The sequence below is a fragment of the Rhipicephalus microplus genome, chromosome 1 (assembly GCF_043290135.1).
Source record: "Rhipicephalus microplus isolate Deutch F79 chromosome 1, USDA_Rmic, whole genome shotgun sequence".
Taxonomy (NCBI): Eukaryota; Metazoa; Arthropoda; class Arachnida; order Ixodida; family Ixodidae; genus Rhipicephalus; species Rhipicephalus microplus.
In genome coordinates, this window is record NC_134700.1 from 127,352,567 (window position 1) to 127,380,090 (window position 27,524).

The 27,524-nt window shown below is 43.2% G+C and overlaps 1 protein-coding gene across 1 annotated transcript in view; it reads right to left on the reverse strand.

The window, feature by feature from the left end:
• LOC119177880 (neural cell adhesion molecule 1-like) overlaps window positions 1-27,524 on the reverse strand; it is a 272,880-nt gene that overhangs the window by 64,719 nt on the left and 180,637 nt on the right. Inside the window, exon 4 of the mRNA XM_075887327.1 lies at window positions 13,392-13,502. Coding sequence (XP_075743442.1) covers window positions 13,392-13,502 — 111 coding nt within the window. The remainder of the gene's footprint in view (window positions 1-13,391; window positions 13,503-27,524) is intronic.

Genomic DNA, 27,524 nt, shown 5'->3' on the forward strand with positions numbered 1-27,524 from the left:
CGGCGCGTCGTAAGAACGAACCAACTCGCTCCGAATACGCATTGGAGAAACGGGAAAAGGAGATTCGATTTAAAAAGAGATGATAGAAACAATCCACATAAAGGAATGAGGGAATACCGAGGGTTCACCAATCTTCTTTTTGTTTCTGGCCTTCCTCTGTGTTCCATGTAAATTGTAATTTACTGTTCTAGTGTCCATGTTTTACGTTTATATTCATGGTGAAGCGCGAGAGATGAAACATTCTCGCTTGAATTAAAATAGGCCAGTATTTCACTTGAAGTTCCCGGCGCGCGACGGTGTCAACCCGGCCTGAAACGTGACTTGTTTGCCTATAAAGAAGGGGAGTTCTGGATGCCTCGAACGTGCGAATGAGAAAAATAGAATCAAAACGCAGATCGAAGAGAAAGAAGGTGAGGCAGAGAAATGCCGAGGAACCACTCGTTATTATTTGAAAATTGCAGCGTCCTTTTCTCGCCTCAACCCCTGTCCCTCTCGTCACCTTCTCTTTCACAGTGGGCTGCTCCGTCGACCACCAAGTGTCTTCGGTAATAAGGTTTACCGCTCGCATTTCAACGACCAGTTGCCACGCTCTCGCCTTTGTGTTTACAAAGCGAAACAGAACAGCGCGCCAGAGAGTGGGAGGTAGACTTTGTTTGCATATAAAGAAAACCATTCTGATCACGTTTTTCCAGGCGTTTGCAGTTCTTATTTTATTTTGTTCTCCTATGGACCACCTCGGAATAATTAAAAGGTCACGCTTCATTTCATGAACCATTTTTTTTTCTTTTTCCGCGCTCTCCGTCTTTCATCTCAGCGCGTAGTTTAGCGAGTACCTGATTCAGACTGACCCGATTTTCGCCTTGTCGCCTTGTTAATAGCGATTTTGTTTGTGTGTGTGTGTTGCATGGATGCACCGCGCTAACACCTGGTTGAGCTCCCAGGAAAAGCACCGCACGTCTTTGCCGGTGAGCTAGATTATATTTTTTCTTCTTTTTTTCGCTTTGATTCATCTTTTTATCGAGCTTCGCGAAGTGCGCTCGAGTTGTTTGAACTTTGTCGCGGAGCATTCGCATTTGTGCGACACTGCGCTTGATGCTATTAGCGACGAGAAAAATGCGTCCAGAGCGCGTGTCATAATATTGAGGGTTAATAAGGCATGATTTCTGCGTACGAGAGAACGGAAAATAAAATATGATCAATAGTGGCACAGTGTTGATGCATGCTAATTTTATCAGGAGGATCGATCGAAGAGAACATGTTATAAAAAAATCAATAGGTGTGTGCTTCGTATGGTAATGAGTTACAAAAGTGTGTTGAACAACTTTTGTAGCATCGTTTTGTGTCATTTTCTTTCTCCATAGGAAGGCGTCAAGAACGGCATGGTTGAGCAGCATGAATTATTCGTCAGTGCATTCCACAATCAAGGTACTTGCATCTTCGCTGTCACGCTTTCGACGCACTTTACGACGCCCTTTTTTGTTTATCCTTCCCAGTCACAATGAACTGTGTGAGAGTTAAGTTTGTTGGCGATGTTCAACGGCACGAGTGCCGCAACGTGCAACGTTTTTGTGCGCTGAAACTAACAAGAAAATTCTTAAGCTCCTGCGTTGCCGTTTGCTTCCATGGAAGCCATATAACTTTCTCTATCACTACTCCTAAAACGGGTGTTCATGTCGAGCTTGCTCGGTTCCCTTATATGGTATTGGTTGCCGATGTCGCCCGCACAAATACCACTTACCATGCAAGGGGTCAACTCGAAGACAAGTTCTCTTTTAAGCGCTGTGCTGAATTTATTTTGCTCTTGTGATAACGTCTTCATAACCACGCTTTTACTGCTGGTATCTCCAAAATGTGAAAGGTTATAACTTTTCGCCTAAAAAGTTACAATTAACAGCCAAGGCACTGGAAAATACCAAATTTAGTATGAGGTAGGTCTTTGTAGCCTACAAGGAAGTTAGCGGGGTGTAATACGCTTTTCGCCACAGGAAAAAGAAACGTACTTCTCGGACGCAATGAAACCTGAAAATAAAACTGCTTATGCAAGATGTTCGAACGTCGCTGGTTGCCTGCGTTGTCGGTGTTGAGTTAAAACTCAAAATATAAGAGACCACGTAAGAGACGACGTAATGTTGCTGTCAGTTTTTGGGCAAACCAGTACACGATGATTTTAATATTCCTGTTGGGATAATCAATGCTAAAACACTTTGGCTTATTGTGACAAGTTAGCTCACTTCTAATGCACTGTCAATGCATAAATGAGCTGCTAGTTATGCTTTGTCATATAAAATTGCTTTGCTGGTCGAAATTGTTCCGTTAATGTGAACATATACCTTGACGAATTTGGCTATCCTCTGATATTGTTACGGGAGAGAAGAGACGCTGTATTGACGAGGCTGTGGATGAAATATATTTCAAACCAGCAGCAGTGGCGTGACCGGCTGACTAGACTGATGCTGATGCTGATGCTGATGACCTCAGATGGATGGCGCTCACTCACAAGGGGGATGGGCCAAGAACCGGGCGGCCGAATACTTAAATAAAACTAATTTGAAATTAAAGCCAATCTGAAAAATTAGTTTAGAGATATAACAGCCAAAAAAGTAAAGTGTTGGCTGAGCAAGCGGTCAAACCATCTCTTGTTCCTGACAGACATCGCTACGAATTATAAACTAAAGATCTGAAAAGTTTAAGGTTCCCTAGCACGGTAATCTTTTAGTTACTGAGCGGAGACCACACTTCGTCCTCTTCTTCTTGCACACACGCGCATCGTCCCTCAAAACGCCAACATGCATGTAGCAATATCATTACCATGCCGGTTTTAGATCTCGTGTGCGGATTATTTTTTTTCGCTTTTTCTTTTTTGTGTAATCAGACTCACACCAATACTTTTGCATTGAAAAACAGATTGAGTGTAGTGCAAAAATAACTTAAACTATTTGTACATGTGAAGAGTAGACATGTTTTTTTTTTTTTCATCTGCATGCAAAGTGTATTTCTATAGGGAAGAGACTATCAACTATCTATGTCAAGATCTTACGGCCTCAGGCAAGAGTTCTGGACCTGTTTGTTACTTTCACTGCAATAACAACCTGCATCAATATTATCTAAAAGTACGGCCATAGCAGCGCGGTTACTTTGATCTTCACAAGGCTTACCAGAGTCGGAAAAGGTTACTTCGCCGCTCACACCACAAGCCGTATCTTCCTGCACTATATGGTTTGAGCTTTCCACCACGAAGAAGCTAACGAATGAAGCCTCCAAGCAATTCGGTTCCGCGCAAGCGGCTTTCGGATAACAACTGTGTATCTAGGAATACCACAAGGTGGCATCATCTCCTATTCCTTTTTCAGCTCTTCGTTTTTCAGCCACCTTGCTAAGCATAAACAAACAGAGAGCTTTATTTTTTTAGTTTCTCTATGATAATTCCACTGCTTTATTTTGAAGCGAGCTTGTCTGCCGTGAGCTCCAGCGGCTGATGCGAGTGTGGTCGAAAGAGCAAAAGGCGAATCAATTGAAACTTTGCCGTTTCCATAAAGCAACACGGAAACGTCGAGTGCCTCAACTGTTCTTCCGTCTTGTTTCTTCTGTCAATTAATCCTTCTCTCTTGAACTAATGCATTCGTTTTGATGAATCCTAACTCAGTTCATGCGGTTTTACGTACATCTTACGTAATTTAACTCTTCGTCTTAAACATCTTGCGTTTGTTCGGATTCCATTCTGAAACATTTAGGCTGCACCGCCAACTCAAGCACACATGTGTATAGCCATGGTTCCGTACACCCTGCCAGACTAGGTCGTGATAGATTCAGGTTGAGTTTCGTTAGTGTGGGTTTTCGCATTTGTTTTATACTCGACAGGGTCGGTACCGTGAAAAGTCGTCGAGCGAATCAGCCATTCTACGCCTAAACTTGTCCTTTCGACGCGAGATTCCAATTCCACATGGGACATATACGGGCACCCGGATAGGCCAGAATGGTTTGTCGTTGCGACTTTTCATTTAGAGTCCTCGAGGGATACTCCCCGTGGGTCCACCTTCCCTACGCCGTAGCCGCGGCTCAAACTGCCATTTATCATTCGCCCGTCAAACATTAATAACGGAACCCCACGGAAGTCGTTCCCCAGGCTCTTTGCCGTTCCCAATTTTTCCCTCGCGTTTCCTTCTCGGGCTGCTGTTCCGTTATGCGGCTGCGCTTCTTTGGCGCCTACTTTGTCGCAAAGGTAACTGAGTTCATTCACTTATTGCCCAGGATTGCCTCTCATTCCGGGCGGCGAAGCACCGTGTAGCGTGACATTACTCGGGAAAGTCCCGGACGTGCAGGCACACCCATCCGCCGACTTCAACTGCGACTATACTTTTTTTTTCCTTTGAGCTTGTTCTAGGTCACGGAGAAAAAATTGTGCCCTCGCCCTAACTCTAGAAAGGCTGTTGGTGGAGGAAAAAGAGCTAATCTTGCGAGGACCAGGCGTGAAGGATTCTTTCAGCGACTACGCGTAGTGCCGAGAACGGCCTTATAAAATGTTTGGCTTCACACATTTCCCCCTCACTTCTTCGCAATATGATGAATAACACATGAAGTTTATCGATCGTGAAATCCCTGTTAAAATGTAGCCAAGTTGGCGTGAAAAACATCGTTCCTTAAAACGTGTACGCGCGGACGGATCAAATTACACAGGATACATTTTCGTATTTCCGACACTTGAAGATTCGTTGCAATAAATCAAAACTCGCGCATCAAGCGCTGGGTGACCAACACGATAGCATCATTTACGTGAGTAGCTGAGAACACTTGGGCACGTTAAAGTTATCCGCCGTTCACCATTCTCGTTGAACTCTGTTGGAGTATAACTGCATATGACAGCACGTGCCATGCGAAACGACGAACATGAACAGAGAACACTTGTGCTCTCCTTTTGAGTTCGCGTTCGCCGTAACCACTGGTGTGCACCGTCGTGTGCTGCAGCAATGAGCCAACCGGCCCACAAGTACACGTTAATTAATAATATAGAGTATTCCCGCAGTTCGGATAACAACAGGCAACATTCTCTAGAGAACCAGCGTGAAAATAGCACATGGCAAAGAGTGTGTTACTTAAACAGGACAACCGCTGACTTTTAACTGAAGTTTTATTGACAAGAAGGCTCTTATAAATGTTCGAGTAACCAACAAAAATTGCGAAAAAATACAATGAAAACCTGTGCAAAGATACGAAACTACTATGCTTGTGGGCAACTTTTCTTGGCAATGCAGCGAAGGCTACAGAGACTATTCACGCGTATCCTACCGCTAATGGCTGTAGCCCAACAATTGAGCCCATATTTTTAACGCGAGATAAAAAAAAATACTGCATCCATTCTTTTATATGTAGCTCTTGGACACAGGACGCAGCTCACACCTGTAAGATATTCATATTTTTTCAATTTATCGAGTGTTTAAACTCGTGAGAAAGCTGTGTTTTTGACGTATAATTGGGACGGCTGCGTCCGCATGAAGCGCTGATCGCGCACAGCCATTCCATTCCACAGCGGTGCGAAATGCATGTCATTGGTATGTGCAGAAACTCCCCCTTGTAAGTTTGGCTTCTTTGCCAAGAAAATTTGTCTGCAGAGAGAGACGCAACTTTATTAAAACAAAAAGTCCGGCGAGTTGATCAGGGATCCGGGCATATATCTCCGCCTAGATATCGGCCACGAGCCCTTGAGCTCTGGCGGTGGCCTCGGCCCGCTGGACGGCTCACAGTTGGTCTAATTTGTCCGCAACTATAAAAATATCAACAATCACTGGGGCCTGCTGCACCAACCCTGGCATCTCAAGAAGCAGAGATTTCGGTCGGATGGCTAGCTTACGCACTCGCTCCTTTTACGCGCCATCTGAACAGCATCACAGGTTATGCATGCATGCTCATCTCTAATCCTATCCTGAACTGTGGTCCTTTAAAACTACACAGTGCACCCACACGTGCTCACGTGTAACGCCAGGAAGCCATTTTTGACAGTATGAACGTTATTGGCGTGTTCCCGTAAGCGTTCGTTCAGGCATCTGCCCGTCCGGCCCACGTAACACGCAACGCAAGACAATAGGATTCTGCACACCACGCCCTACACACTGTCGACAAACTGCATCCTGTGCATGATCAGGCATTGTTTACCGCACCTCTTTACCGAGTAGGCCCTGTTTGCCAACAGGGACAACTTCTCAGGAGCACGGAAAACCACTTTCAGGCTGAGGCATTGTTTTATTTTCTTAAGGTTATGATGTGACACAGTACATACATGGAATACCACCAACATTTTTCACTCTTTTTCGAAAAGGGTCACACTGTTGTCCCTTCTATTTTCTGTCTCCCTGTGTTATTTTCGCCCTGTTAACTTCACGTATGCACAACCAACAAGCCCAGTCACTAAGGCAACATTCATTGGCCCATGCACATTCAGGTGACTCGAAAGGTAGGGTACGGGAATGACGTATCACGCAAGGAGCTCGCTGAACCAGCATCTACCACCTCTGAGCTGCATCAGAGGTGAAGCAGTCAAGGCTTAATACCAGTCTTGACTGCTTTATTTACTTTATAGGGGCGACGTGGTGTACATAGGCGCAGACGCTCAGTTGAGAAATGGCATGTTTGTCGATATTTTTCTCTGCAATACAGCGCGTAAGTTGGCTTTACACCCTAAAGAGTGACACCCACCTCCCTATTCCCATTTATGTGTTTTCTAAGCGTACTTGAGCAAATGAGCGAAGAGGTTTGTTGTAGGTGAAATCAAATATTTTTTTGCGCTACATAGTTCACGTTTTTTGCAGGCCAGCTTAGCAAACACGACTAGAGAATGTCGCTCATCTTTCTGTGTTTCCATGTTTTTAAGTGGGCAAGAGGCGAAAGTATACGGATGACGATGAGCATACCCTCTAGTTTTCCCGAGCACTATCGAACAGTATCGATTACTCGAGCACAAGTGTGGCGAATATAGGGGAGGCCCTTGTATATCCAATACAATGTATTCTCACAAGGTTCTATTAGGAACTAAATATTACTTAGTTCAACATTAATCAATATTGTGAAGTTATATTACGTATGTTACCTTCCTATATTCGCGCTATTAGCCTATCGGCATTCATTTCCTTCCTACAAAAGCTGCAATATCAAGAATGCCACTCTCTATACAAATCGCCACCTGCTGTAATAGAAACACTACGTTCCTGCACGTCATCACATCTGTTAGGCTTATGGGGAGCCTTTTAAGATACTGTGGCCTCAACTGCACTCCCGAAGGTATTAGTAATATCGAAAATATTTTGCTAACCCGGATAGAAGGCTAAGCATATGCTACAAAAAAATAATAAAACTTGAAAGCAAAACGGCACACCTCATTTTGTTTCTTGAGTGTTACTTGGGTGTAGGCTCCTACCGTTTCTCTTAGCATTAATTTTGATATACACCATCCATAATTGGCACTATGCGACTGTGACAAAGCCCCCTTATCCGCTAATACGGCTCACTGACGAATGAAGAAAGAATCCACTATGACGGCGGGAAAGCGATTTCGTGGGGCGATTGCTATCTGCGCGAACATCCACCAGATTATCCTTCCATTAACGGTTTACCGCGAAAGTTCTTCATCAGAGGCGAGCGCATTGCGAAGTGCACTGCTCTTCGGTGTTAATTCTCACCGCGTGCTGATTTTTTCGCATCCGGGGTGAACCGGACTGGCAGAAATGGCTCAAGAGCCGTGGACGCCCATTGGTTTTTGAAATGAAGTAGGGAATCTCGTATTTCCAGCTGCGCGTTTCTTAGATAAAGCGAACAATGTTCCCATCGAGTCGAAGTAATAAAGTTTTACTCCCGCTTCTATCGAGTGAATGGCGTCCCGCATGATTCCAGAGCCTTTTCCGGTCCGAGAACGAATGTCTGCTGATGCTTCCATCAGTGTTGGATATCCGTCTTTCCTAAACTAGAATATTTCGCTATGCTGGAAGCTTCTTCCAAATGCACTTCTATTTTACAATTTCGCTTCATAATCTTCATCCCCATTTTTCCTATATTTCTTTCTATATAGATTGCGCTGGCACATGGTATTATCTTTTGAAACTGTCAGGCATGTACTGCATTTAAAAAATTTCAACAACGCCTTTTGTGCCAAAACACAGATATTTATGCTGCTGTTTGCGTTGAATTCTAGTTTATGAAAACTAAAGCTTGAGAAAATAGAGTTGAGTTCAGAGATCTCTTGCAGCTTAAAAACTTACGAAGATATCTTGGCAAACTGGTTGAACTTCTAGCAGACAGAGCTTCGTCGACTTCAGTCATATGTGTATTTGCTCCCTCTATACCTAATTTACTCTACTGAAACTCTGCAGCTATTTTTTTCTTCTATAGGTCGATGTATAGAGCTTGCTGGACCTCTGCGAAAGCGTTCTGCCCCCAAAGTTGTTTGGCAATACCTCCAGCATAGGAGACTTTGTCAGCTTCCTGCCCCTCGCCTTGGTTTCCACTGCCTGTGGTGACGTCACAACGTGACGTCACTGTTTATGAGCTCAGTATGGCATGATGCTGACGTCATATGGTGACGTCATTGCGTAATGATAATTTTTGGATCTCTCATGTCGACACCACCGTCGTGGAACATCCGTCAGTCTCCTCATGTGATAGCCTGTTCAAGAGGACGCTCAACAGAAAGGACGATTTCTCGCGTATTAGTAAAAAAACAATTCCGAAATCCCCCACAACATTCCTCTTGACACAACACGACGGCATGTAAGTGAGAGAACGCACGAAAAGAAAATGTGGGTGGACACGCTTCTTGAGATTCCCGTGCCAAATACCATGACGTCATAAATTTCGATGGCACCTACTGGGTCCTGCGTATGTTATAATTGGTAAAGGTGAAGCAAACTTTCATCTGTGGATGCCATGGACCTAGCTAACGAAGTTTCAGAAAATTTCATTACGCCATTGTCACAAAAAATTAAAAATAAATTTTAAAAGTTGTTACGTCATGCGCGGAGATTTTGGTGGTACATTCAAGAGTAAAATTTCACCCTGATGCTCTCTGATAAAAATGAACTTATGAGAGTCAAACTAATAGCATTAGGGTTATCAGAGTGCCGCTTATCAATCTTAACTAGGTTACTGTTTTCTTTAGTGTCCGTTTAGGGCGTTCACCTTCATGATAGTAATATTGATGATAATAATTTTCTTATTTATAATAATATTATTACTGACTTGTTAATAGCTTTATGGATTTCACATGCCAAAAGCTTGATAACACTAAAAGGCAGACCGCAATTGGAAGTGTGTGCAATTTCTGAATTCTCTGTCTTTTTAGCATTGTTCTAAACTGAAGAAGTATTTTGCGACGTCATCCTAAACCACAGTAACCGTCTATGTCTTGTTCACTGAATTCATGAATATTACTTTCTTACTTGAGCGTTCCTCGCGGTAATTAGGCATATACACAAATTTTCGCAATATAGACAGCAGAAGAAGACGCGTGAATAAAGTAGTGGCACAATTTGTGATACATCTAAGTGAATTGCTGGGCCAGTCTGAAAAGCTTCTCTTACGTTGAATTTACCTACCCCGACAATGAACCATGTAGAGGCTTAACTGTTCATCTCTCATACTGCCAACCAGCGAGTGCTCTTTGATGGGGTTGAAGAAAGGAACGAATCACGCAAAGAGGTTATTCAGAAAGACATCCAGTTGGCTGCCCTACATTGACGGATTATGAAAGAGAAATATAAGGACGAGAAAGAGGAGCACAGACGAGAAGGAAAAGAAAAAAAGGCAGAGAGGAACTTGACAGAACCGAACGTGCTGCTAAGTCAGTAGGACCCAATTTTAAGGCTTCCCCAAAAATAGTCACCCAAATTATCCATGTTTCACTAAAGTTTTGCTGTTTTCTTCTATCGCTGTGTTCAATATAATTAGGATTCCGTGGCTACATCTTCTCACAAACGTTAATTTCTTTTTTTTCTAATTTCACAAGTTTTAGTTCATGAAAACTTCATTATAGTTTTGGCATATATCTCTAATTTCTTGTTTCGGAAAACTTGGAAGGAGTCAGGCTAGAAATGTGCTAACGTTTAAGAGAAATTCAATGCGAAGATTCCAGACTTGAGGTAAACACACCACTTACAGGAAGTCATTGCGCACTCAATGAACAAGGGTGAGCAAACCGACGAATATAGGCACAATTGCCGAGCAAAGAATTCCAGTCCATCACAAGGGCCAACCAGTCCATTGAGCTGTATTGCTTAAATAACAGTACCGAGTGTGCTTACTTTGCATAGAGTCTTGACGGGCTGCTGTCGTGCACTTCAAGAGGAGTGGACGGGATGAACCAGCCGCTATGCATAGCTTTTGCTGCGGCAACATTACGAGTGTGATGGCGTCAACGCGTATAAACCACTTCAACCACGCCGAGCACGTCGATTTGTTTGCTATGGTGTCGGCATTTCTCCATTCAGGGCACGTAGCGCGCGAACCAGACGAATGAAAATATCGTACGAGTGTGTAATTGTTTAGTGTGCTCGTGCACCACAATTTATCGCTATGGTTTTTTCTAGAGGGAGAGGAGACTTGCTAGCTTTCCAAAACATGTTCTTTAGTGCGTGAATTCCACGACCTGGTGTTGTTTAAGTGTCATAAGCCAAATGCAAAAAAAGCGAATCCAGCTAACGAAGCCTGGACTCATGAAAAAAAAGATTTTCTTAGCTCGGACTTCTGTTTTATACAATCATGACTGGACATGAATTTATTCTCATACTAGTGAGAGTCGAGGCTCCATAGCTTTCAGGTTTGCAGAGTGTGTATTCCAGACGGGGAACTTTATATTGGTTTCTCGCCGGGAAGTCCGAATATTTTTCATGAAACTACTTGCCTGAATAAGAAAATGCTGTTTATTTTTGTGGTAGGCTATGTACAAGAAAGATTTTCTAAGGGGCCAATTGTATCGTTATTAGTCACGTTTAGCGTGAACTTAGTGTTCTTATACTGCTAGTATGCTCACGGGGAGCATGACTGTTAACGCTAGAAAGTTGTTACTTCAAGAGTAACCATGGATATTTTTAATTATAACTACAACACGACGTCCTTGAACTTCAGTCTTGGCGTTTACATTGAAACGTTATTTATTCTCTATAACAATCTAACACCAATCACAAGGGCAACATTTGCAGTACACAGAAAACATGGGGGAGCGAATGAACGCAAGATTCAATCTGCAGGAAAGTATTTACCTCACTTGAATGCTGCGCAACAATTTTCCGCACCGATGAGTCAAGTACAACATGAGGAGGCACAATAATTCAAACCCAGATGATCGAAACACAACCAGCGGTTGCCCCTCCGTGTGACTAAAATAGCTTCGCATTAGGGCCGTCATCCAGGTTGTGCACCCTCTCCTCTGAAAAGGGGAGGATCAGTTTTCTGCTTATTCGTTAAGTTTGGTCATCATCATTGCCCCGCCACGGTGGTCTAGTGGCTAAGGTACTCGACTGCTGACCCGCTGGTCGCGGGCTCGAATCTCGGCTCCAGCGGCTGCATTTCCGATGGAGGCGGAAATGTTGTAGGCCCATGTACTCAGATTTGGATGCACGTTAAAGAATTCCAGGTGGTCGAAATTTTCGGAGCCCTCCACTACGGCGTCTCTCATAATCATATAGTGGTTTTGGGGCGTTAAACCCCACAAATCAATCATTGGTCATCATCATTATGAATAGCCGGACGACTGATGACGTCAGTTTATAATGCACGTCCATCGGTGTAGGCTCATATGCCTTCAACAAACAAATGGCGTGGCCACCTAAAGATGTACCGGGCTGCATAATCAATAAACTGATTTACCGAGAGGTGAATGCTGTTATTGTGGCTGCTTAAGGAATTACTTTTTGCGCAAGATATGCTTCGTGACTCAGAGTTTGTATTTTTGCAATGACAGTTGCACAGCAGTCTGCGAGCTATAAGTAATCGCATTACCTCGGCTGTGATTTGTGGAACAACCAGCTGTTGACAGCACTTTCTTCGCAAGAGGGGAAATTCGGGCTAGTTTGTAATAGTTCATTTTCGATAACTCATTGCTCAAGAAGGACGCAGACAAAGTACAAGACAACACAAGCACTCGTGTTGTCTTGTATTTCGTCTGCGTCCTTCTTGCAGTGTGAGTTATCGAAAAAGTAATTTATTTATTTTGTATTATGCTTCAGTTTACACCATGGTAGCGCAATTTCAAACCAAAATTAAGCGTATTGCAGAGGATAATGCTAACGCAACGAAGCGTCGGGATTGTGTCAAGATTGTAGTTGACCGTGGCAAATCCGCCTGAAAGTCACTACATCAAAGTTTGTTAATATGGGGGGGGGGGGGGGTGTAACGTCCCAAAACCACCATATGATTACCGCATCAAAGTTGGTATTTAGTAGAGACTGGAAGGTTCAAATGGGAGGGGCATGCAATTCAAACACGGACACCTCAAGTACTCCGAGAAATGCCCACATGAATAACTCCTGTTTGGCTTCACTGTGCGCAAGTGGCTAATAACCATTAGGCCGCGCGCTTCTGAGTCCCACCATCGCCCACCATAAAACAAACCCGCAATATAAACAGATCATGAAAGCAATAAAACAATTCCGCAGCCCAAAAAAGTGGAACAAAAAATGAAAAAGGATACCGGATGTTCGTTAGGCGCAGAACCCATTCTCATATCTGCACCGCGACACTCGGATACATCGTCGACGCTGTCCTCCATGTTGTCGGGGGCTTCCTAACTCCCACCGCTGAAACCGCGCTGGCGACTCGGTGCTCAAAGTGGTGCCTAATTCTAAACCGCGCCTTTGCTTAATGGAAGGCATTTAGAATGCGCTGCGCCTCGTCAAGTTCCTTCTCCTTCTCTCCAAGCACTAAGCACCCGCTGTCTCTCTGCTACTCTCGTAACACGCTCCACTCGCAAAAAGACCACCGAGTGGCGATGCAACACACGCTCTCTCCAGAAATGCCATTTTTTCTCCTCCCCCACCTCCTCGTTTACAATTCAAGACAACAACTCATCCGCGCCGCTCACTGCCATCCGACGCCTCGGCTTGACTCGGACGCCACGTGTTTCTCCGCCTCGGTGCTCGTCTAGGCGCATCCCAGGAGGCGCGAGAAACTGCCCCCGTTAAGAAAGGAAGACGCGGAGACGCGGCGGTGGTGGCGCGGATGTGGTTAAAGATGTTGCACGCCGTTAGCGCGAAGACGACTCCAGCGGCCGCGTTTCTTCGAGAACTGGATCATTAGCACTAACGTAGCGCGTTCATTAGGGCCGCGTGCTCAGTCGCTGGTGTGACGAGCTTCGCGCCAGCAGCGATGCCGCCATGCGGCGCGTAGGTGGCGGGGGCGTCAGGGCCGAGACTCACCTCCTTTGACCCGGCAGAGGAGTGTGAGGCGAGATCCCTCGTCGTAAGGTCCCACGGTGCCGTGCAGGCTGCGCCCGGATTCATCCACGATCACGGGCAGCTCCGGTGGCACTGCGTTTAAAGGAAGGGGTTGACAGATATTAGACGGGATGTGAATGATGAAGAGAGGACATAGCGAGGTTTATTTGGCCTGAACCTGTGGCACGCCCACGATGACCGACCATGAGGACCTCCTCTAACACGAGATAATTACTACCATACTGCTACGGCAGCTCCACTTTGTCGAATGTAACTTGACCATCGCTGTATAGTGTTCGTAAGTGAGACACGAGATTCACGCCTACATGCTTAGATTATTGTCATTGGTCGATTTCATCCCTACCGGGAATTTTATTTACATTATTACGCCGACGTTACTTAGCAAAAGTTCAGTAAGCCAGTACCTAATTGTCTGAGATTTCAGAGCTCTAATTACCAAGCGGTACATGTATTCAGCGTTTTTTTATTGCCCGGAATTCCGCAGCTCTAATAACCAAGTGGTACAAGTATTTGAAGTGTCTCACATAGGTTTTACCTTTTGTCTGAAGCTATTTTATTTTCTAAAAGCCCCGTGGAATGATATCAGTCATGCTTGTTACATTTATCACCATATTTCAATAAATTGTGGCATATTCACTAATATATTGGGGACAATATCAAGCAAACGAGGCACGTACACACGTGAAGCACAGGAAGAATTTTTCCGCCAGCGTTCACTAAATAATCACAAATATAACGAAGTACACACCGTCCATGCTGCAGAACTAAAACAACACATTCAAGCATTTTTTATAATTAACAACTAAGTATAATTAGGGCAGAGGCTGGCATAGTATTGGTTCAAATTCTGCGACAATGAGCTTGAGACCTTATGACAAACAAAACTGGAAGTCCACTTAAACACAGTGTTCAGAATGTACACCTTTCCTTTTATTTTGTTAACAAGAGATTGGTGTTGTTAACAAAAGCCATGGGCCCTTCTGTTGCCGGGCATGTACCAGTAAAGTAAAACATTGCTGCCTAAATAATGAACGAGTAATTAAAGAAACAGAGCACGGCGTACAGTATAGTTCAGGCAAAATTTGCCTGGTGTTTCGGCTCTGTTTAGAGGTTTTTGGATCAAACTCAGTTTCTCTAATAAAAACTTAAAAATAATTTAAACTATATAAAACTAAACGCACTTAGAGCTTGACTATCTAGTGCTGAATGTAGTCAAGGCAGGCTGATCTATATAAAATTGAAAAATGAAAGGACCAAGTATTAAGACTGATAAAAGCTCAAAATATTGAGGTCACTTTGCCTTTCTTAGATTACTTTTAGGTACTGCTGATAGAAGATTTGCGTCTATTATGCCATGTTCACCGTCTTCTGAATAATTTCCGTCTCTATATTACTTTTGGCGACCGGATGGCTTTGTGGCCCCCTTGTTGCATTTCATTATCTTCTTAACGTATGCTTTGCTGCTTCGAAAAATAAATTACCATGTATATAGTCAGCCCATTCAACTAATCAGCAACAAAATATTGACTTTGGCTCCTTCTGTACTCCTTGGCTTGTTCTTCTACTAATGCCAGTCTACTTATCGTTCCTATAGTTGACAAGAAAAAAAAACAAAATCTTGCGCACTTTACACAATTCGCGGAAATTTGGCGACATCTTTAATGCTCTGGCACTACTATAAACTGAATGAAAGTTAATGCTCGTCTTCATCCCGTCTCGACTCCTAATCTAGTTTTGCGATACGTGATTATTTAGTATAACCATTACCTGTGTTATCACTCACCCCTAACTCTCAAGGTAGCCCAATCAAGTTGAAGTTTTGGTTGGTTGGTAAGTTTCAGAAGTTTAGTGTCGTCTCAAAGCGACTCATGCTATCATAGGCGCCGTATTGGAGGAGTCCGGATGGTCAAAACATCACATAAGTGTGGTCTTCTGGAGCCCTGAACTGCTATTTATCTCATATCTTGAAGCTAAACCACCCCAGGCAAGCAGTCAAGCAAACGAACTAATTGTGTGGTCTGTGCACGACCACTTCAAGCTCTCCACCTCTATATGTCAAGTCAGTGAACTCAAAATTTGTTTCATCACCGTCCGCAAGCTTTCAGCTCGCCACTGCCATACATTTCCTGAATCAACCTCATATTCCCCTTGCTGAAATCATAAAACATTTCTATATTTTTTTGTCTCTTTCTTTTTCCTTTCCTTCTTTTTTTCTTTTGTTCATGCTTCCTTTCTATTTTTCTCTCCCTCTTTGTTTTTACCTTCTTTCTTTTTTCTATCTTTCCTTATTCCTTTCTTTCTTTCTTTCATTCTTTCTTTCTTGCTTCCTTTTTTCCTTTCTTCCTTCCTTCCTTTCTTCCTTCCTTCTTTCCTTCCTTCCTTCCTTCCTTCCTTCCTTCCTTCCTTCCTTCCTTCCTTGTTTCTATAGTAGCAAGCTCTAAGCAGGCTTCGCCATATAAATATCCCCATTGCAAAAAAAAAGCTTTCAAGGTAACCTTATTAGAATGTTCTTCTGTTATTTCTGTGCTTCAAGAAACACATATGAGTCATTGAGTCAGTGCTAACTAGTGCTGGTGGTTAGGAAGCTAATAATGCCCCGCCGCGGTGGTCTAGTGGCTAAGGTACTCGGCTGCTGACCCGCAGGTCACGGGTTCAAATCCCGGCTGCGCTGGCTGCATTTCCGATGGAGGCGGAAATGTTGTAGGCCCGTGTGCTCAGATTTGGGTGCACGTTAAAGAACCCGAGGTGGTCGAAATTTCCGGAGCCCTCCACTACGGCGTCTCTCATAATCATATGGTGGTTTTGGGACGTTAAACCCCATATATCAATCAATCAATTAGGAAGCTGGTAATTTCCGCGATACCACCACTCCATCATAAATAAGAATAGACGTCAAAATATGCTAACATAAAATTCGAATATTGATCACAATGTACAAAAGCGAGATGGGGGCGTGAAGGTTTCGAAGCTCATTATTTTTACGGCGAAACATTTACATGTCCCATAAAAGATGAAAATCAGTCATCGGCGTCGTCAACACGAGTGTTAAAAGAAATCATCATTTCGAGATGACGCCCCTATAGGGCCTCATTCAGATGTCACCTCTATAAAATATCTATCAGGTCATCACGACGTCGTCATGACGTGATTAGTATAAGATGACATCATTATGACGTCAGGACGTCAATATTATAGTCTCGACCTGACTTCACCACATGGCATCACCACTGAGTCAAAGGTGCGCCAATCACTGAGGCGGTTCAAAATCAGGTGACGTGCGAAAATCTCGCTATGTTTCTGATCTTGGAGGCCGTGCAAAGGCGCTTTAGGGAAAGGAACCTCTCAGAGGTTGCCTAATAAAAGGTCAATGCATCGATTGATAATCGTGTTAGTGATATGCATGACTTTCATTATGAACGAATATGCACCTCATTAAGCTAAGGGCTTCAGAATTTTGAGGCTGAATAATGTCAATTCGCCACTTGCTGATAATGAATATGACTGCTATGTCATGTAAAGGTATGCCTAAAACAAATTACACGACTCTAGCACGGAAGCAAATTCTTTTTTCCAGAAATGCCGTTACAAACATGTGCCGACTAATTAGTAATCACGCTCTATACATGGTATTTCTCGTGCTTAAACACATATAAAGATACTTTGTTCAGTTGGTCGAGAATACCGAGTAGAGAACATCCCTGCATGACGCGGGACATTGAAAAGACTATTAGTACACAACAACCATTTTCATAGCCAATAATTACCTTAGATCAAGCTTACGGTCGAAGTTACCATTAACTTATATACCAGCTATATCAAAACTACAATTGATAACATTGCTGAAACATTCGAGCCACCTTATATCAATTTTGCACAGTATGTCTCATTTAACGCTCTAAAAACAAGTGAAACGCGAGGTTTAAACTGGGCTCATTTGTCAACTAACGCACGTGAATATATCGGAGAAAGTGTAACATGTTACCTGGAACGCCAGGGTTTATTTAGGAGAAGTAGATTGCTCAGATAACAAATGTAAACCGGTCTCCATTTGTATCCTAAGTATACTATATTGTTCATATAGTGCATGCTTGAAAATTCAATAATTCTCGCTTTCTTGAGGATATTGAAGTGCGTGATCTTTTGCGTGATCTTCTGCGTGAGCTATACCGAAGGTTTCTAAGTTTGTTTGTTTTTTTATCCGCTGACTCCTATTGAGCCGTTAAGAACCTGGGCAAAGACAAGCCGTCATGCAGTCGAAATGTCGAGGCTTGTCACCAAATATGTACAATGAAAGGAACTTCTCTAATCCTACTACATGTGCAATGTGATATTCAGAGAACCGACGCCTGTGCATGATGTTGTCTACACTCTTGTAAGGTAACTCTTTTTTGTGGTGACTTTGTGTTCAACAGAGTTACACTTGCAATTATTTTTGATATTATGTGATTCTTCGCACTTACACTGATGTGATTATAGAATGCGGATCATATTCCAGCTTAGTTTTTTTTTATGAGTGCGTCTAATGTACAGGCAGAAGCTGCATCATATCATGATAACTTCACCGTAAGCAAGAACTAGCCAAGATAGGAGTTTCTTTGGCATATCAGCCCCCGAAACTCGCCTGACCCTATTATTTACTCCCTGGCGCCGAGTGAACTCGGCACATGTCGTCGTAAAACGCCCCCTGCTTAATGACGGAGTTTATGAACGACACGACTTTCTTAAACTCCCAATGCAGTTTCAGGTCACGTGGTTAAAAATCCTTTTTTTTTGTCGTGACGTGCGTGTGTGTATATGCTTGTGTGTATGTATGGGCATCTTATTAGCACGTCGGTGTGAACACCATGCAGTGGCTTATATGGCTGACTGACCGTGTGAGCATCAGTCAACAGGCAAAAAATTATCATTACAGCGAAGATTTTCAACGACCGATTGGTGTTTAGTGTGAATGTTTCAAGCTATTTCGCACCGTTGAACAACGCTCGACATCAGTCCGATTCCTCAACAAAACGCCGCGAATGTCTCGCTTGATACCGAGTTACAAAAAAAAGTTTTAAGTATAATTTAATGGTAACAAAAGTAAGCTGTTTAGATCGTCAGCGATTGCTCGTGGAGTTTCACCGTCTAAAGCTTCGAAGCGGTCCGCAGCAGGCTTCGCTTGACTACGGCAGGTTGGCCGGTATAAACCGATGTGAGAGTTGCGCTGGCGACGCGCTCACCCCGACACTGCCGACGGTGGCTTCTCAGAGCATCACCGGCATTTCACCGGCTGACATATCTAAGCCGTAAGAAGGCCTCGCTATGCCGTCGGTGTAAAGCCGGCGTCTAAGTGAGCTCGTTCTGCGCGCCAGCTGCCGTGGCGAGCTCTACGAGCTAGCACCGAACACCAGCGAAGCAAAGAATCGGTATCACAAAAAATAAATGCTTCTCCGATTAATAACAGTCTTCTGTGCATTGCGACCGAAGCTGTCCAATTACTAACGCGAAGGCAAGCGCCAAACGAGGCGGAGACACACAGAGCCGGCGCACGGCATGCATGCCAATGCAATGCATACGAGCAGCAATAATCGGGACTGCGATCCGTCTCGTTTCTTTCGCTTAAGTCCATCACTCCATAGCTTAAACTGTGTGGATAGCGGACACCTATTTTGCTGCATGGGAATAATAACGAGACGAAAACTGCACAGCAGCGAGCATTTTGTGATCGCCAGCTGTCATTATTCGCATAACCGTGCCGTACTCCTTAGTGAGGCTTAGTCGTCGAACGCGGTAGCGGCGGTGTATCTCGGTTCATCAATGGAGCTGCTGAATGTGCATCGTTGAAGGGTTAATGCACAGCCGCTCGGGCTTGGTGCACGATTCAGTGCATTTTACGAACTCACACAGTACTGATAATGCAAATTCAGCCCGTACGACAAATAACTTACGCTATAGTTGAAAAGTGCTGATTATTAGGCGGGCTTAGAAAAAAACGCATGTGTGTTTATTAGCTTACATAAGGCCACCGCAAATTTATACCTACGCCGTGCGTGCTCATTGCTTAATAATTAGAAGTGTCCCTCCAGAACGACCTACATAGGAGGTCAGTATATGTGCCTCAATATATATATATATATATATATATATATATATATATATATATATATATATATATATATATATATATATATATATATATATATATATATATATATATATATATATATATATATATGGCACAACGGGAGCGTTGTCAACAAGGATCACTACTCCCATTACCGTGCATGTTCATATCCCATACCTTCACGAAGACTAACTGGCCCATTGAATTATTGCTCCCACTATATATATATATATATATATATATATATATTTATTTATTTATTATTTATTTATTTATATAGCCAGTCGTCGGGTATATTACCCGATATACCCGACGACTGATGCGTGGGTGTGCATGGGCGAGCGGCAAGTTGTGGTGAGTGTGAGAGGTGTAATATTACGTGAACGTTTTGTGCATGTTTGTATACTGTGATCAGCCCCGCCGCGGTGGTCTAGCGGCTAAGGTAATCGGCTGCTGACCCTCGAATCCCGGCTGCGGCGGCGGCATTTCCGATGGAGGCGGAAATGTTTCAGGCCCGTACTATTTGGGTGCACGTTAAAGAACCCCAGGTGGTCGAAACTTCCGGAGCCCTGCACTACGGCGTCTCTCATAATCATATGGTGGTTTCGGGACGTTAAACCCCACATATCAACCATGTACTGTGATCAATATTATGTGCTTCGAAGGTAGTTGAATTAAAGTTCCGTTTGCGCTTGGTATGGCTGCGGACGTGAATTTTTTTTCTCTCAGCGGATGTAAAAATTTACTCCCATAATGACCTGAAAACGTCCCCCGGTGTACTTTACTCCCATACTGACTTGACAAACTTCCCCGATGGATGTAAATAAAACCTTTCTTATATACATCCAAAAAACCCCTTCTGTTGGGGAGTAAATTTTTAGGGGCGAAGCTCCTAAAGGCGTGGGTCTGTCCATTCCTTGCACGTATGTATGTATGTATGTATGTATGTATGTATGTATGTATGTATGTATGTATGTATGTATGTATGTATGTATGTATGTATGTACGTATGTATGTATGTATGTATGTATGTATGTATGTATGTATGTATGTATGTATGTATGTATGTATGTATGTATGTATGTATGTATGTATACGAGACCGCTTGCCTATACACTTCTACCTTTGCCAACTGCCCACTGCCTCGTCTTTGCAAACATTTCACTACTCCCATTACCGATTCAATACTTGACCGACCATAAAGCAAATACTTAGTCTAAAATAAGCAAAGTAGTCTAAAATGCAAGATGGTCGTGTACTTGTATTCAGGTGCACGTGAAAGAAACATAGATTGTCCCACTGTGTCCATTCCTTGTTTGTGCGTGACCGCCTATTATAAAATCTTTGCAAACTGCCCACTACTTTGTTCTTGCAAACATTCCCCAATGCCCCATCATCAATCCACCACTTCACTGACCATAAAGCCATCAAAATGAAGGGGGAACAACAACAATGTGTACCTACTCCTTACGAATAATAAAATTTCTTGTGTAAATATATACAGTGTTTGTCACGTCTTTGGTAATGTCGTGGGCGATATTTGTGGATGCTTACCGGTTTAGTGATAAAACCCTCCAGCGCTTCGGCCCACTCGTCATCATCAACTTCGTGAATATGCTTTGATTTTTTTAGTTCCTCCGGACGGCGTTTATAAAACCCCATCGGGGTATGCGCTACAGGACAAGTCGTTTACTGTTATCTCGGCTTATTTTTGTTTACAGTGTTTATTCTTTCCTTTGTCCTGGCCTTCTATATCATCTCGAATGAACCATCGTCTACACTATTTTCGGTAGCCATCCACAGGGAAGAACTATATTGCCGCTGATACGAATGTGTTAGAAAGAGCCAGCTATTTTTTTTCATCAAGTACTTTGCGAGAACACCATAGACAAAAAAGTACATCGCGTTGGTTAAAAAAGCGTTGAAGATGCTGTTACCTTGCAATAGACGTCGTCTGGCTGCTGGTGCTAATGATGACATATTGTGAATAAAGATTTCACATGTAGTTACGGCCAGTTTCAAGGTAATCAATGAAGTGGTGATTGTTCACTCACTATACAGTATATTTCATTAGATTTTTTTCAGTTCTGTCAAAGTGCATTATCGTCAACCTTAATCTATTATTTTTGGTGGGTCATTGTGCCACTTTTGTTCAAACTTTATAGTTCTTTGAGCTGTTGTCGCGTAAACTGCGGATGCGTGAAGAGAAGTAATGTAAAATAGCGCAGAGCTAGCGCCGAAGAAAGCCGTTAAGCTCTTGCAGTGACGTGTCACTGGTGGCCTGGCGCTTGACTTGCGGGATTTGGCTCACTAGTCTCTTCGTCCCGACTTTTAGAACAATCCCCAACTTACCGTGTCTGGCGCAAGTTGATTCTATTTTAGTCCTGCAGATTCCTCAGTTTTGTTCTTGCACGCTATCGTTTGCCCTCCTCGCCCATCGCCTCCATTCCTTGGCATCTATTTTGATGTTGTAACAGACTAACTATCATCAGTCCTTTTCATGTCATTTTTTTTCTCTTCCCAGATCCGTCCATTTCAAGTCGACTGCCACTGTTTGTTCTCTGATCCACTGTTGTCTTCCGAATGCTTAGGGTTATGCCTATCACTTTTGATTCAATTGCGCACGGGGTGCTTCTCAGATTTATTTGAAGTTTCTTTGTTTATTTCTAGGTTTTTACATTATGTGTACAGTTTATGTTTTTGTGGCGTCGTCTTTGCCCACAAATATATGTCATCAGGCTTTGTCTAGGAGAAGTGCGTGCTTTCATACGACATTGGTAACTCCATTTTGCATTTTTTGGGTGTCTGGTGTCTTAGCTCATGGCTGCATCTGCAGAGAGCTGATAGACGGAGCGGACAAGGTGAGCTATTGTGTATTCACTGCGACAAAGGCATTACATATTCGGCACTGGCGCCGAGAGCTTATGGGGCTCGCATCGACGTACGACGCTGACCCGGGATATCTTCAGTCGTTGTCCCTCGTCTTCGCACAGCTTGGTTCTTTTATAACCCCAAAAGACCCTTGCATCAGCCAGTAGTTCAAAGCATCCAATCATGAACTGCCGCTGACCGCTGGCTTGAATCAGACCCGTGGGTAAAGGGGCTTGCCGCGCATTCACCGCAAAAGATGCTGTGGATTGCATCAGACTGTCACCTTGGTTGATGCCCCTTGCATCAGACAGCTCGCTCGCTCATTTTGGCGCTGGTTGCATAGCCAGTCTAGCGATGTTGATTCCAGTTACATTAGACGATACCAGCTTGAACCCTTCGCAAAAACAATGCAGTTCCGGTTAGCCTCCCAGGCATAACACCTTATATGAATTTAGTAAACACGACATTCATGAACGAAAACGAAGTAAGATCACTCGTTAATGGGACTTATATATTTCGGCTTGGAAAAAAGAATAGTCTCATACGCACGAAATTGTATAACCGCAAAAAACAACTGAAAGTACATTCAAGTACTATAACACTACAATTCACCTACAATGCATTTATATACAGACGAAAAATAACCCAAACATTCATCTCAATCATAAATGAAAAGATTTAGAAACATCCAAGACAGCGACCACTGTTAGAGGTGTCTCTGGTTCTGGTATAATAGAACCTAAACATGATCAATAGGCATCCTTTGTCAGATAGGAAACTCCACATGTACTCGATCGGAAGTAAGTGGTTGCTTCATCGTTCAACACCGATGCAAGCACTGAAGCAGAGTGAATAAAACAGTGATTGCCCTTGGTGATTTGAAGCTGTATGTGAAACCTCCGTGGCAGTTCAGAGGTTAATATGCGGCGCTGTTAAGCTCGAAATCGTGGGGTTCGTTCTCGGCCATGGCGGAAATATTGATATATTGAAGACATATATGAACACCCGTGATCCGCGATAAAAAGTTCCGGGTTCTCCTATTGTTTCGCACCTTCAAGTCGTATCGTCATTTTGACACCCAACAGTCCTGAACATGTTTTGTTGATGATTACGTGTCTTTTAATTATGATGCAGCCCTGGGTCGACTAAAAAACAATCAGTCACACTGCCAAAAGTATAACGTTCTTCTTCAAAAAAAAAAAAACGTGATTGAGACAACACGACAAAAAGTGCACCATACCTCGAAAATAAAAGCAAGCAAACCAAGCCCAAACAAGCAAGAACGCATTACTATTTTATCGGACAAAAAAATTACAACCGTGCCTTGTAATGCTATCAACAGGGTGAGCAAAGTGGCAATTCAGCGTTTGCTCAGATGGGCAGCCAGTACGGTCACGCGGCACCCCGCCGATCACTCTCCCCTATACATTCGCCCGCAGCAGAGCAATACCGACAAGCAAGACAAGCAGCAGCAATCCATGACGCTGCGACGTTATACAGCGATATAGGTGGGTGCTGTGGAGAAGGGGGGACTAGGACCTTTTTATCCATCTCGCACACGCTGTGCATGGTCGGCGCCATCTGTTTACGATGGGCCGCAAACAAAACTGGACTTCTGCGCTACCCTCCACAGTGTTCTGTCTGTGTGTGCCCTTATATATGTTCGCTCAGCAAAGAAGAAAAAAAAAAGCAGCGTCACCCTCTCGGCTCGATTGTTGCTTCACAGGCCATACGGTAAGAATGACCAGAGCTCGTTGCCCTCTTTATGGACTTGATGACAGCGTTTTCAACGCTGAGTTGGTTGCTGGGCAGAATCGCACCATTTCATTTATTAGTGCTCAAATTTGTCGAAATACGACGCAGAAAAGGGATTTCGAATCGGAGTGCGCGAGATTTTACGTCATCAAAGGTATAACTAGTTGCTTTGTTTTGTTTTTCATTGCAACGTCATAAGAAACATGTTGCTTTTAGGCCTTTGTGGATCGCACCGCTCAACGATTTCAAACATTAGTAAACACTGGCTAACGTTAAGAAACGGCTGTAAGCATTATTGGCCAATACTAGTAATACCCGTCAGGGAACCTCTAACTTGTAACATTGCGTCTTCAATCACGAAGCTATTTAACAAAAACACTGCCTATCTTGTTTAAAGATTGTTTTGCGTATTGACTAGTGTTCTGTTTTCATGGCCTGCATGGTGTCTCTTTCTTTGCAATTCTAGTCAGTTCGTTAGTGCTTTTGCGTGAGGCAACAAACAGCTTGAGGAAACACAGTTTACATACCATAAAAGCTTTCATTTAGAGATTAACTATAAAGTAAAGCAGTGATGATTGTCGCACTGCGAAACATAGATTCAATATGACTATTAATATGTACCTAAAACTAATCGGTTCCTTAACACTAGCTATATAGGTCAACGTCACTGTCTTAGTTTTTGGAAAAGTATTCAAGCTATTGGCCTGCAAAACACTGAGGGTTGGAATTAGCGATGAACATTTAGGTAGCCTATGATTGGCACGTGACATTGTTCAATTAATTTCAGTACTGGTGTAGATGTTTTCCAAAAAAGAACCCAGAATCACAGCTGAAACGTTTTAATGAAGTAACAACGAAGCTAAATACTTGCTGTTACCCTGCCTCTATAGCATGTGTACAGAGGCACTTGTCAATTATTTACATATAAAGGACCTAGACCTTGACGAATACACTAAACAAAATTTGACTTCACCGCACACGGGTGTAATGAGCGATGCTATTGTCGTTTGACATAGTGCGTCACTGGCGGCACCACTAGTACTGGTATATGAGGCAGAAACTTGCTAGTGAAGAAACGAATGAGAACTTCGGGTACCCAACATGCGCAAGCTTTGCGTACCCGACATGTCACAATGGGCACTTTCAGATAGGCAATAAACGCCCTCTAAAAACAGCACCACACTCCACTGCCACTTGAGGTGAAACAGCTTTCAGGGGATGTCTCTTCATAATATAAAGGAGGTCTTGATCGTTACGTTGATATATGCACGTCACATTGATGCCCGCATAGTAACAGGTGGCCACGAATAAACCTATCTCCACATAGGCTTCCGTGCGAAACGCGCTGATGTAGGCGGGAAATCCACATCTGTTTGATATAAAAAAGTCATAGATTGGCCCGGGAAGAGGCATTGGGGAAGGAGGAAACAAAAACCCTCCTGATAGCACCAAGACAAATTTATGCAAGTTATGGGGGTCCAATTTAAAAAAAAAAACTTGGTCCTCTTTCAGAAATTGAGAATTCAGGGGTCGTGACAGCGCTAGTGTTGGAAAATGAAGAAATGTATTTACGTAAATTTTCCAGTCACTTCTACTTTAGCCGCTTGCACCGCCTTAGCATGAACGTAACAGAAACGTATGCAAAGACCCCCACAGTTTAAGATTAGGTGCACATACGCGCTTTTATATAGTTCAAAAAAGACGTCAAATGAAGCATTTGCGGTTGCCTCACACATGACGACTTGCACGTTGCTTTCGAGCGGCAAATGCATTATTCACGGCAGGACAACACCGAAATTCGAGAAGGCAATTTCACTTCGCCATGCTTCGCTTTCGGTCACAGTTGTCATGGTTTCAACAGACATGACAGAAACCAGGCAGCCAAAGTTTTGTAGGACAAAAAAATACAAACGGCCTTAATAATAATAATCAGTCCCTGTTTGGTTTTGTGAAACTGTAAAATAACTATTCCTGTATTTTATTCTTTGCGTTAAACGTGGTATTGTTTGTTTTCTTATCACAATTGATACAGTTTTAGTATCACATTGTTTTAGCATCACATTAGAGACATCGCCTTCAAGGTGCACATTATTTATTCGCAGGCTCCAAGATTTTCATGGCGGGTGGTGGGATTTCAACTACAGATATACTGTTAAGCTAATGCTGAAGTCCGTGACTTCACAAGTTTTATTATTTAGCTTTCGTTTCCTTATTACGATATCAAAGAAGTATTCCAATAGACTGGTTACGTGCGTGAAAATTATTGCCAATGTTCAGGCAGTGTTTCATTAGTAGAGTGGGGGCATGAAACAAAATATGGGCAATGCCACCTTGCGGACGATGCTAATATTTATTCTTGTAGGCTGTCACCGACTACAGAAGCCTATTTTCATTTTGTTACTGTATGCAATTACATTCTGGCATGTACAACTTTGCGATAACGCAGCGATTTTCAAGAATACTGTTTGGGAATTTAGTATAACAATCTGCTTCATCCGTACATCATCACCATCACAATGCGTTGGTTATGCATCCTCATCGTCGTCGCGTATAAGCAGCATTGTGCGTTCCTTGTAACGACTGGCTACCTGATTTTCGGGTCAAATAAAGGTCATCCGAACAAAGATCTCTCAGTAACTTCACTTAATTGCCCTACTATTTGCTGCAGTGTAAGCTAGGACGAGTTCACAATAGCCGCCATCGCCGCCCGTTTTCGTCGCAGTTTTCGCGCACATTGACAAAGATACCAAGATTAGGTTATTCCTGGGAACTCAGTCTCTTCGCGTTGAAAATACCAGAAACCAGGCCATCGCATCAATAATTTTTTTGTAAGGGTGGGTGAAGACGCTGCACAATCGCCATACATAACGAGAAATCACGTTAATGATATGTGATACTACATGACCATATGCGTACGCAGGGTTCCCCTTCAGGGGGGGGGGGGAGGGGGTGGTTGAAGATTAGTCACAGTGCTGCCTCCCAATCAGGTCAATGTCTGGGACTGGCTATGCACCACCCCCCTCAAGTTGCCCCCATCCCCCATGCGCACACCTATGTGGAGGCGCAAAGGTAGAATCCCTCCTGGTGTCACACCATGTCGGTTCCGCAACGAGTGGGAGGCGAAAAACAAAGGCACCAGCCGTAATTCATAGTGCCACAGCGCATGTGTCAGGATTTGATATTTACCCATTACCCATTGTTATGTGTGCTGAAAATACTGGAAATAGAAGTGACACTTTATCAATCTTGGTGCGTTTCATCAAAGTAATTACACACACATCTTTTGGTGTTTCATTAAATTTTTTCATCGCTTTTTGGAAAGAATTCTGTTATAAGTTCATCCTTAATGAAAACAAAAGTACACA